Here is a 12,500-nt window from a genome sequence, read left to right on the forward strand (position 1 = left end):
TCTCACACTGATTCTAATTATCAGGGCAGCGCTCCGACTCCGTCGCCGTCAGCCCTCGCTTCTCCATTAATCTTGTGCTGTCGCCCACCTCACTAAACCCAGTGCTGTTACACTATCTCTGCTTTACTTCATCTGCGGAGCCTGCGTTAGGCTGTAATTAATGAATCCCCCTCCCCTCGTGCTAGGTCTGCTGCTTCTAATCACAGCCTGCTTCGAGGAGAGATGCGCCATGAAAAGTGTTGATGGGGAGGGGGGTCAACGTGATAGTAAATATGTATAACTAAACAAAGACGAACTGCCATCATAAAACAAAATCCTGTTGTTTTCACATAATTTATTCCAGATATTCGATAATGACTTGTAATGAAATGAAAGCTATTATCAGTCTAGTGTGTCACCAAGTTCATTTTCTTTGGTTTTTAACAAAAAATTCTGGCCTCGCACTACTGCCTTTTTGCACATTATTTTTTTACTGCATTGCTGTTATTACTCTTAATGTTAATATAACGAACAATTTGAACAACAATAATACAACTTTTTGTTACTTCACTGTACCTTCCTGCTTTCTCAACATAACTATCGTGCCATTTTTTGGAGCTTAAAAATATACCTAAAATTGTACATTATACAGCGTGTGTGTGTGTGTATATATATATATATATATATATATATATATATATATATATATATATATAAACATTTAAATAATAATCGTATTGGTAAAAATGGCTATCATCAAGGCATCAAACAACTGAGAACACATATAGAAAAGCCTTAAATGTACACCAAAAATGATTTTTTTTCGAAGTTGCAAATAAAACAGTTTTAGAAGAAAAAAAATCTAATCTGTCTTTAAAAAAAGACTTTGTAACTGTTATTTTATAAATTGTTTGTGCAATTTCTACCAATTTCTGTATGTTAATCTAAGCACCTAGGTCAACCTGAGCATATTTGAACTTACTTCATCTTCAATCTCTTTCGGCGATTTGATGATAATGTTCAAGAAATGGACTGAATCTATCTGGAAATAAAGAAAAAAAAATACATGAAAAAATAGGAAACATAATGGAGGTGACCATGGTTAAATAAGCATGCTTAAGCTCTTTAATCCTGTCTCTCGCTCTTATTCTCTCTCTGACAATAAGAACAGAGCTCTTGTGACAGGGGCCAAATGGCCCTCCATGAGCCAGCTCTGCCTGGCTGCATGCATTCATCAGCTGCAGATCCATTACAGTAGTGCTGAAGGCTCGTGCAGCACTGACTCCACATCACAGCTCAACATCTGGCGGGATGGGGGCTCTAGAAAAACTTTGGTTGCATTAAGTAGCATAGTAACAGATCTATTTGAGCATCAGAGTCAGCTCGACACTGGCTCAACCAATGGGGCGGGGCAATCAGTCCTTCCAACCAATGAAAGACTGGGGAAGTGTTTGGGAAAACATTATTGTCATTATTAGTACAATATTGTACACACTGTACAATAATATTCCATTTGTTAACATAAGGTTTATTAGTTAATGAACTAACAATGAAAGATACTACTAATATTGGTTGATGTTAATTCTTGACCTTACAAAGTACATGATTAAAATTAAACATTTATCTATTAATAATATTTAATGGACCCGAGTTAACACAAACTATCAATATATATATATATATATATATATATATATATATATATATATATATATATATTGTAGGGTTAACTAATTATTAAATAACAATGACAATAATGATAAGAATAATTATTATTATTTTAATAAATTATAAAAATTAAATATTTAATCTAAGTTTATTTTAATAAATGTTATCTAATACATAGTCTATGCAACATTAACTAGTTAACTAATAGAACCTAAAGTTAAAGGGTTAACTTGTTATTAAACAACAACAACAACTATTATTATTATTATTATTATTATTATTATTATTATTATTTTATTTTTTAAAGAAGCACTTACTTCATCTCTGAATGTGGAAGTAGATTTTTTGTAGATCATAAAGGGGATATCATCCATAGCTGGAAAGGGAAAGAAAAAAATATAAGTGAATATTAAATTTAAATTTATGCATTTAGCAGACGCTTTTATCCAAAGTGACTTACAGTGCATTCAGGCTATAATTTTTTACATATCATGTGTTCCCGGGGAATCGAACCCCCAACCTTGCGCTTGCTAGCGCATTGCTCTACCAGTTGAGCTAGAGGAACAATCCTATAGAATATAGAAGTGATCACAGAAAAAAAAAAGAAACCTCAACAGGTTGCTCTGAATATAAAGCCATATCCTGAAGGGGTGTATAAAAAACAAAACAAAACAAACAAAAACACTTCCTAACTGCATATTAAATCAAAATGTTGATAAATGGACACAAAACATTTGAACTGATTTTTATTTTTTTTTAAAGAGAGACAAGAAACTAGTACAGTGCAGGAAACTGACTGCCAGGAACAATGATCAAATCATAAAGAATACTTGACAACTCCACTACTGACCAATCAGAGATCAGCATAATAAAATACAATAAAAATAAATATTGAAATATTTCAAACAAACACCTTCAATATCGAGCACTGCTCTCTATGTTGTGAAAATGCATTTGACTTAATCTAATGGTCGAAAACGGCAGAACACTGAAAGTTCCCAAATCCCCTCGGAAATTCACTCAGACAAAGCGAGATGAAAGCCTTTTTTATCCTCCACTGTATTTGAGCCCCTCCACCCCCACCCACCCGCTCTCCTCCCTCTCTCCCTGTTAATTACTCTTGATTATTCCTGATCCTGTCTTGTCAGGGAGACGTTCGACTCCAAAAACAAAGCCCCACTCGCACACGTCGAAAGAAAAAGGGGAAAGAGAGAGACAAAACATTCGCCGGATATCAATTTGCATGAAAATGAGCCAGAGTGTTCGGCTCTCTGAGAGAAAGCGAGAGCGAGAAAGAAAGAGAGAGGTGGATTGAAAGAGGACTTGCCAAGAGTGCGGTGGTATAATTAGCATTCTACCAAACAAACGAGCTTCAACAGAGCTATAATTAAGCAGGCCTGTAATTAAGTGTATGCCCTTTATCATAATGATCATGGTTAAAGCGCCTTTGATGGCTGCCAGTGGGTTATTAACGGCGTAACCCTGCGCCACACGGCGCCCACGCAAGAATCAGGGTGTCACGACTGTCAGGCTAAAGAGCGCCCCTTTGTTTATCAAATACATTAGAGCCCAAATTAACACAGGGTGACACGAGCACACAATAGCTCCCATTGACTGAACTGAAGAAAAATGTCCATCCCCACCCCAAAAAAATCAGAAAGTGCCCAACTTTGCTCATGGAAAACATGTTGAGTATGGCATCTAACAGCAGCGCTATACATTAGCAACCGCGCATGGGATCTGCTGGAATGGAAACCGGAGGACCTCTTCTCGTAAGTTACCTGGAGGTCGACGGTGTAACGTTCGCGACTGAAGGAGGAAAGAATATCTTAAACTGTCATACGGTTTCATTACCTTGGCAAAAGCTGAATACTTCTTTGTCCTTAACTCTTGCACAGGGTGTCCAGTATACTTAATTAATATTTGAACATACAAGATGTCTTGGGGAAAAAGGTGAACACGGTATAAATGTTGACACTGTCACCCAATCGTGAGCTCTGCACATAAAGAGCTCTTCTTTTATAGAGGTTGGTACTGCATGATTCACACGAAAGTATTTGAGTCAATGTTGTAATTATTATTTTTTTGAACGTATTCAAAAAGACAATTAAATGTAGTTATAAATAAAATTAGTTACAAAACAATTGGCATGTTTTTGATTTCGTAAAAATAAACTCAAAATGTCAAGGTCATATACTTACACACCTCAACACCTTATTTAAAGAATGAAATCTGTGAGGAAATAAGTTTGGCATAATTTATATTAGAATAAAAATAAAAAAGGTACACTACTAAAAAAATCTAAAAAAAAAACATTAAACAGGACCCAGATTATTTGATTATCAACTTTTGATTTATTTTAGATTTTTTTATATACATTTCTGAAAAATGACCTCGTATATTGCTTCTAAAGTAAAAAAAAAAAAAAAAAAAGATATATATATATATATATATATATATATATTTATTTATTTTTTAGATTTAACAACAAGTTTAGCAATCTGCTTTTTGAAAAGGCTTTTTTATTGTGTCTGTGAAAGTCTTGTTGGTCTTTTGCCCATGTGATAATGTTTTGTAATTGTAAATGAATTTGCTGTAATGCAAGACAAAAATCACACTTCGCCGGATAATAAAGTTATATTGTATATCGTATCTCACTTTATGTGGTACTTCGGGAAAAACAAAAATAAAAACATTGTATTAGCATGGTATCATACCTTACATCTTAAAGCTGACTTATTCTACGAGAATGATATTCAGTACAAGGCTAAACCACTGCATGCATTAACAATCGACTCAAACAGCTTCTTTGGGCTTCCCTATGAATATTTTTTAACACCATTTTGGATACTACCTTCACGGCCATTAGACAGGCCTCAGGGAACGTATCACTCGGCTCTAGAATGGACTATTGAACAACAAAGAGCTTCAAGAGGTCATTTCACCAGCAGGGCTCGGGTAATTGAAAAGAGGATGATAACGACTTGTTTCGGTCCATAAAAACAAGTGAATAAACATGTGCTAAAGCATCACTGAACACCAGCATGAGGTAAGAGAGCAAGGCTGATGAATCAGCAAGCATCAAATGGATGAAAGTGGGACTTGAAGGCCAGAGCGTTCTCTTTTATTGTTCAAGCATTGCCTTTTCAATCAGATTGAGCTTAGTATTCGCCTGCCATTCATACTGGGTGTCCCAGACTAACACACACATACATGCCGACACTTTTTTCACACACTCATGGCCTGATGGGAAGATTTGGGGGCGATTGTGAGGAGAGAAAAATAGATGTGAGTTTGGGGTCATGGGGAGGAGTGTTGAGGTAATGTTTGTCCAGACTGCTGTTGCCTGGACTGAAGTCGTAAAGGTAAAGTATGGCGCCTGGCAGATTCAGCTCAAATAGGTTAGACCACAGGCTGCCTGATATATACACTCCTCTGGAAGCACATAACTGAGATTATGGAAGCAGCTTAAATGGTCTGTTGGTACAAATGCACCAAAATGTCAGTGTTAAGGAAATATACACATATATAGTAAATGCAAATTGTTGGGTGAGATCACATTATGGAACACTGAGTCTTTGTGCTCCGAACAGTTGTAAAGCATTTAAAACAGGGGTTGGTGCTTGAACTGGTGGCTCGCATCCCAAAAATGTTTTGCTGGTCAAAGACAACAAGAAAAAAAAAAGAAACATGCTGAATGCAAACAATAAAATGCAACCAATAATTTTATTGTGAATAGTCAGCATGTATAGAAACAGACTTAAAGCTGCAGTAGGTAACTTTTGTAAAAATATATTTTTTACATATTTGTTAAACCTGTCATTATGTCCTGACAGTAGAATATGAGATAATCTGTAAAAAAATCAAGCTCCTCTGGCTCCTCCCAGTTGTCCTATTGCCATTTGCAGAAAGTCATCCGCTCCCGGTAAGAAACAACCAATCAGAGCTGCGGTCCGTAACTTTGTTTGTGTTCAAAATGTAGAAAAATGTATATAATAAGCGAGTACACCATGAATCCATTTTCCAAACCGTGTTTTTAGCTTGTCCTGAATCATTAGGGTACACCTATAATAAGTGTTTATATTCAGACTATTTTAGATTGATTCGGGGATACCGCGGCGGAGTAACCCAGTACCTTTGTGATTCTTCATAGACATAAACAGAGAGAAGTAGTTCCGGCTACGATGTTCTTCCGCAAGACGCAAGCAGTTCAGGGCCCCATTCCCCAAAACATTCTTATCGCTAAGTAGTTCGTAACCTATTCCTTAACCTCTCTCTTAACCTTGTGGCACGATTCCCGACACGTTCGTAAGCTAAGTATATCTTCTGTAAGTCATACTTTCGTAAGGTTGGTCTGGACCATTCGTGAGCTCTCTCTTAGCGTTATTTGAGCTCAAGACGCTACTGTACAGCAGTCTTTAGAAACCAGCGCAGCGAAGTACAAGTCAAACTATGGTATGTTGACAATGTTGTGGCTCAACAATGATTTTATGTTATATTTTAAGACTCATAATAAATTATGTTCGCAATGGATACAGGCCTATTTATGAAGTTGACTTTGTGTGGTATCAGAACTAATATGGTGGTAATTAGCCTAGGCTTTTTCGTAATGTAATTAAAGCGAATTGGCAATCAATTTTTTGATAATTAAAATCTGGCAAAATATTTGGCTCTAAATGGCTAAGATCTATAAATGGGTAATCATGGTTGTGTCCAGTAAGCGACCAACTATAGCAGCGATCCAACGTGTCCTTGTATTGAATCAAAGACGGAGCCGGAGGCGGAGCCATTTAGTCCATGTCAGTTTTTTTATTCGGCAAAACAAAACCATATGTAATGAGGATGGACCACCATGTATTTGGTATCAATGGATTCAGAAGACCCTAAGCTACCATAAGCATGCTTGCAATATGGCTATAAAGGAAGTATGAGTGAATAATTGTACAATAAACTAGAGAATTTCAAAGACGAAAATTAGATTTTTGTCATTTATTACTGAAAATCCTACCTCACACAACAATAGTTAAAAGTTTTTGACCCAAAAATATATTTTTCAAACTCTTTGCTTGACAGCAATGGGTTAATGTTCAATCAAATGTGTAAAGAACAATTAAATAATTAACTTTATTTACAAACAGTCCTAGGCGTTTTTTTTATTTTTGGAACTAAGCCCTTTTTGGTCTGTTTTCTCTATTTTTATATTTGGGCTTATAAATCATATGTAAAGGAGATGGAACACTCTGTGTTTGGTATCTATGGATTCAGAAGACCCTAAGCTACCATAAGCATGCATGCAATATGTTTATATAAAGGAAGTATGAGTGAAAAATTTTACAATAAACTAGAGAATTTCAAAAACGAAAATTAGATTTTTGTCATTTATTACTGAAAAACACACAATATAGAACAGTTTTTGAACAAAGAAAATATATTTTTTCAAACTCTTTGCTTGACAGAAATGTGTTATTGTTTAATCAAATGTGTAAAGAACAATTAAATAATTAACTTTTTTTAAAAACAGTCCTAGGCATGCCAGTGAGCAAAGACAGGCCTCTCCAGGCCTTTCCAGTAATTGTTCCAGAGCTTGTTCTGCCGTAAATCTTTTACTGCTTGCCATTTTGATAAAACAATTCTGTAATAATGCTGTATCTCTCTTCAATTTATCTCTTTGTGCTCGCTAACACTCCGATCGCTTTCTGCTTTCTCCACGTGATGCGGATTCTCCGATCACTCGAATTTAGCTCTTTGTGCTCGCTAATACTCCGATCGCTCTCTGTAACACTCCGATCGCTTTCTGCTTTCTCCACCCTGATGCTGATTCTCTGAACGCTTATTGATTACATGTCTTTTACTATAGTCCAGCCAGCTTTTACAAGGCTACAGCAGAGCTACACAGTCCTCTGAAAGGCTAGAAGACATAACCTTCCTCTGATTGGGTTAGAAAAAGACTCCTCCCAGCGGCAATTTTTCCATTGGCTGTTGCGTGTAAAATCTGCCTAACACAATCGTTTTCATTGGCCTGTTTACGCAGTGGTATTGCGCAATAAGGGAAGTGTTTAATATACAAACTGAACACCGCTGTTTTCAGCGGAATCTGAGGAAGACGGCAAAAAAAACCGCATCTCTCTAGCATTAATAGTTTTTGAGATAACTACACATTTGTAAAAGTATGCCATTTTGGGCCGTACCGCTCAATCCGTCCCCAGAGGGTTAAAAAAAAATCGCCTCCCAAGACAGCTCATTATGGAGCTGCTGGACCTTCTCAGACCTGCGCTTCGCAGGTAAACGTGGAGGAATTTTGCTTTAAGCTCTGAAGCCCAGCGCTACTTTTTTTTCTTTCTTTCTTTCTTTTTTTTTTTTTTTTGCTACAGAGAGATTCATTGGGAGAGGGCTACGGTCTAATCAAGACCTCGGTGTGGAGGTGCGTCCATACTGTCACCAATGCCCTTTTGCGCCATGCTGGGGATTACATCCTGGTGGATGGCACACTCATCCCAATCGCCAATCCATTAGTGATTGATCAGGCGTAGGCTACTTATCGCGAAAGGGTTACGCGGCCATAAACGTGCAGGTTATAGTGGACCATAGGGGTGTGATCTCCAAACTTCCTCTGACGAGAGGCTTGGTGCCCTTTTTTACGTTGCTTCCCCAGCATATTCTGTATCTAAGTCTCTCTCTCTCTGTTCATTGTAGATAGGTTGCTTTTTATTAAAAACATAAACCAATTGCAATCAATACCGCATTAAACATAAATAACTGCAGCGGCTTGTCAATAAATTCTGATTGTAAAGTACCTTACCATTAATATAAAAGTGTATTACATAATTTTTAGTCGTTAAATCCATGTCAAGAAGCGGTACGAGTGGCACAATAACGGGATGGATGATTAGCGAGGGATACCCGGTTCGTCTATCCGTCAGAACATATGGTGTGAACATATTACTGACCATTTGATAATTTAATTTATAGTCTATATTTTTACTGAAATAAATGTTACTGTAATAATTTGAGGAATGTTTCATTTGCATAGAACGTGTTGTCTTTCTTAACGCTGTATTGCACCATCGCGTGAAGTGGAAAATCGATTCATGAGCAATCGATGCCAACTAATTCAGCACCCTCACTTTGGAAAGCGCTCTTGTAACGTTGGACGTAAGAGGCAGTGTGCTAAGAGCTTCCTAAGGGACACTTTGGGGAACACACTTAGGAACATAAACAACTTTGGTAAGATATATCTTTCGAGGTCTTAGCACGCTAAGAGTGAGCATTATCGGGAAACCGGGCCCTGTTTATTAACCGGTAGAGCGTCAAAGGTTACCTATTGCAGCTTTAAGCATCTTATCAAATGGAAGAAGAAATGTTTTTTTTTTTTTTTTTTTCTTTGTTAAAGGAATAGTTCACCCCAAAATTTAAATTTTGAGGTTAATTTACCCATCTAAAATGAAGGTGACTTACTTTCTTCAGCAGAACATTAACGATAATTTTTAGCTGAATCCATTGGCCCTGGTGGTTCATATGCAAGTCAACAGGTGCCATCACTTTAAGAGGCTATGTAGTACAAGTAATAATGTTTTAAATATGGTTGGGTATCGTTTGAATTATATCAATTGCGATTCCGATTCCAATTCTGCTTATCGATTCAGATTCTTTTCGATTCCCAGTTTCCAATGTGATTAAAACATCAAACATATTTATTCTGTGTCCCATTATTGCAAAGCATTTAGTTGCAGCTAAATACCATAAACAAAAATCAGCATGCCACATAAAAACTGAACTCATTAAAGAGCTGCATGATTCTGGAAAAACTGAGTTAGTTTTTTTTAATGGAGACTCTGATTCTCGCAAGATTCTGAAGAAAAACATTAGACAACTAAACAAAATCACATGCAATTTATGAAAGAATGATTCAATGACTCACATGACAAAAATTTACTTGTTTCATTACTGGATGAATCAGCATTTGTGAACGAATCTCTAGAATGAATGCCTGAAGCATGAATCCATATTCAGAAAGGCATGGAAAACAAATAACATGAAACGGTTGCCAGTTTCATTACAGTACTTAAAATTTCACTTACACTTAAACAGAGTTAGGAAAGATAATCGAGGATCATGGCAAATTATTTGCAGATTCTGAGCATCGCTTAAACATCTAATCTTGTAAAATGTGTGGTAATATATTATTATTATTACAATTATTATATTATTCTTGCTTTTGTTAAAATAATAAAAAAAAATCTGGATCTCCATATCTGCTGTGCAAATTAACTATTCCTGCTTATCTCCAGACTGGATCTCTCCTCTCCACTTTCCATAACTGCAGATTCAATAATTAAATCTTTCAGCATTAATATTTTTATATTTAGATTTTTTGAGAGGAGATCAAACTGTAAAACTGTGTGTCCCAACCAGATACGACCCGACAAAAACTTATCTTTTCCATGTGACAATAAGCGACACAGAACTCTATTTAAAAAATGGTTTTTATTTTCTGCAACATCATGGCAGGAAAAAACGTACAAAATATGACAGTGATAATCTTGATAATAATAATTATGTGCTTTATTCAATGTTACAAGTGTCTAATGTGAGTTTGAATATTATTCTGTGTGATCTTTATGGCCATAGTGAAAGCAACAATAGATATTTTACCTCAGATCTTGGAAATAACTTAAGCTAAAGCAAAATTACGTTAAAACTGTGAACTCACTGCAAACCAACATCCAAAACAAAGAGGTAGCACTCACTTACTTACTCACTTTAACTTTGTGTCAGCACATCATCACAATGTTAAATCTGCGATGGACAATGGCATCGTCTATCGGTCTATCGGCTCAACCCTATTAAATATCTGATTCTGAAATTGGAATTGTTTTCGATTCCCAACCCTTAGTTTTAAATAATATCCATTTTCTTGCACAGATTAATTGTTTCGCTCCATAAGACCTTTATAAGATATTGCCAGGAGCTGTGAACAATTAATTTTATGTTTCCTTAATCTGTTTTTTTTTTTTTTTTACTCTAAAAGTGACGACACCCATTCACTTGTATATTATTAGTCACAGAGAACCATTGGTTTCACAGAAAATAGGAAGGACGCGCTGTCTCATAAATGACAAACAATTCTGGCGGGAAAAGAGCTCATGTTTAAGGCTGGAAAAATAATATTGGTCACTAGTCATATTACATTTTTTAGAAAAAGCATACACAGTTTTTGAAACTATGCCTCCATTTCTCAAAACTCTACATACAAAACCACAAAATGCAAACACAACATACAGAACGTAACACACATCTCTCAAAAGCAAACACTTCTTTGCAAACTTTTTTACCTCTTCTAAGAATGGTAGAACTTTTTGCATAACTCTACATAATTAGCCATATACACACCAATTTACACACAGATGAGAAAAATGTAAAACACTACTCTTGTGTATCTTTTGTTTGTTCTGACTGCAGAGGAGCACAGGAGATTGTCATAGCACTTGCACATACTGTACATGCATATGCACATAAACTCTATATACAGTATACTGTATGACTGCAGGGGCGGGGCCAGGGGGTGGTCACCCTGCTCAAAACTGCAGTTCTTGTCTCCTTTTTATTGACAAGAAATGCATTTATTAAGATGCGGAACCAGCATATTTCTTTGCATCCACATCAATTGGGAGACTTTGTCAGACGCTTACTTCAGCTTCGAGTCAAATGAGCATGGAAAAGGTACAGCAGCCAAATGAGCTTTAGTAGAACAACAGTGAACTGCAGTATGATGAGATGTTGTTAGGCTGGATGTCAGTAAAACAAACTTTCCTGTCCTGTCAACCATCTTACTGTGCTCACAGCACACATTCTTCAACTGTATGCGAATATGTGGCGCACGCTCTGACTGTGTCATGATAAATAAGTGCGCAAGTAACTATGAGCATACAACATAGTTTTGTTGTCATTTAAGTCATGAGATTACCAAAAAAAAAAAAAAAAAAACTGTGCATACATGTATGTATACATTACATTTAAGAACTTCATGTACTCAAATCCATGTACTAAAATATATTATGCAATTCCAGATCACAATATAAGGCGCAAGCTGTAATGTATTTTTTTATTTGTTATTTAATGCACAATTAAATGTGAGCACAGTGCCCTTATACTAACTTATGCAAAAAAAAAAAAAAAAAAAATGTATATATATATAATATATATTTTTTTTCTTATTAAAGCTGCGGTAGGGAACTTTTGACGCTCTAGCGAAACTGCTTGCGTCTTGCGGAAGAACATCGTAGCCGGAACTACTTCTCTCTGTTTATGTCTATGAAGAATCACAAAGGTACTGGGTTACTCCGCCGCGGTATCCCCGAATCAATCTAAAATAGTCTGAATATAAACACTTATTATAGGTGCACCCTAGTGATTCAGGACAAGCTAAAAACATGGTTTGGAAAATGGATTTATGGTGTACTCACTTATTATATACATTTTTCTACATTTTGAACACAAACAAAGTTACGGACCGGACCTCTGATTGGTTGCTTCTTATTGGGAGCGGATGAATTTCTACAAATGGCAATAGGACCACTGGGAGGAGCCAGAGGAGCTTGATTTTTTCACAGAATATCTGTCTCATATTCTACTGTCAGGACATAATGACAGGTTTAACAAATATGTAAATATATAGTTTTACAAAAGTTACCTACTGCAGCTTTAATTTGAAAAGTACAAACAAAAATGCAACCATTAAAATGCGTAACATAACTCATGTTTTATTCTGGTATTTATGTGTTGTTGATGTCCAACCCTTATTACATTCTTATCACTATCTGCATGTCTCAAATTTATGAGTAACAAAAACCAGA

At 36.0% G+C, this 12,500-nt stretch overlaps 1 protein-coding gene across 2 annotated transcripts in view; it reads right to left on the reverse strand.

The window, feature by feature from the left end:
* Positions 1-12,500, reverse strand: part of mvb12bb (multivesicular body subunit 12Bb) — a 71,814-nt gene that overhangs the window by 10,292 nt on the left and 49,022 nt on the right. For both annotated transcript variants that reach the window (XM_026269662.1, XM_026269661.1), the window contains exons 8-9: positions 1,965-2,023; positions 962-1,021 (exon numbers count right to left, since the gene is read on the reverse strand). In XM_026269662.1, the coding sequence (XP_026125447.1) occupies positions 962-1,021; positions 1,965-2,023 (119 nt within the window). The remainder of the gene's footprint in view (positions 1-961; positions 1,022-1,964; positions 2,024-12,500) is intronic.

The sequence above is a fragment of the Carassius auratus genome, chromosome 8, assembly GCF_003368295.1.
Source record: "Carassius auratus strain Wakin chromosome 8, ASM336829v1, whole genome shotgun sequence".
Taxonomy (NCBI): Eukaryota; Metazoa; Chordata; class Actinopteri; order Cypriniformes; family Cyprinidae; genus Carassius; species Carassius auratus.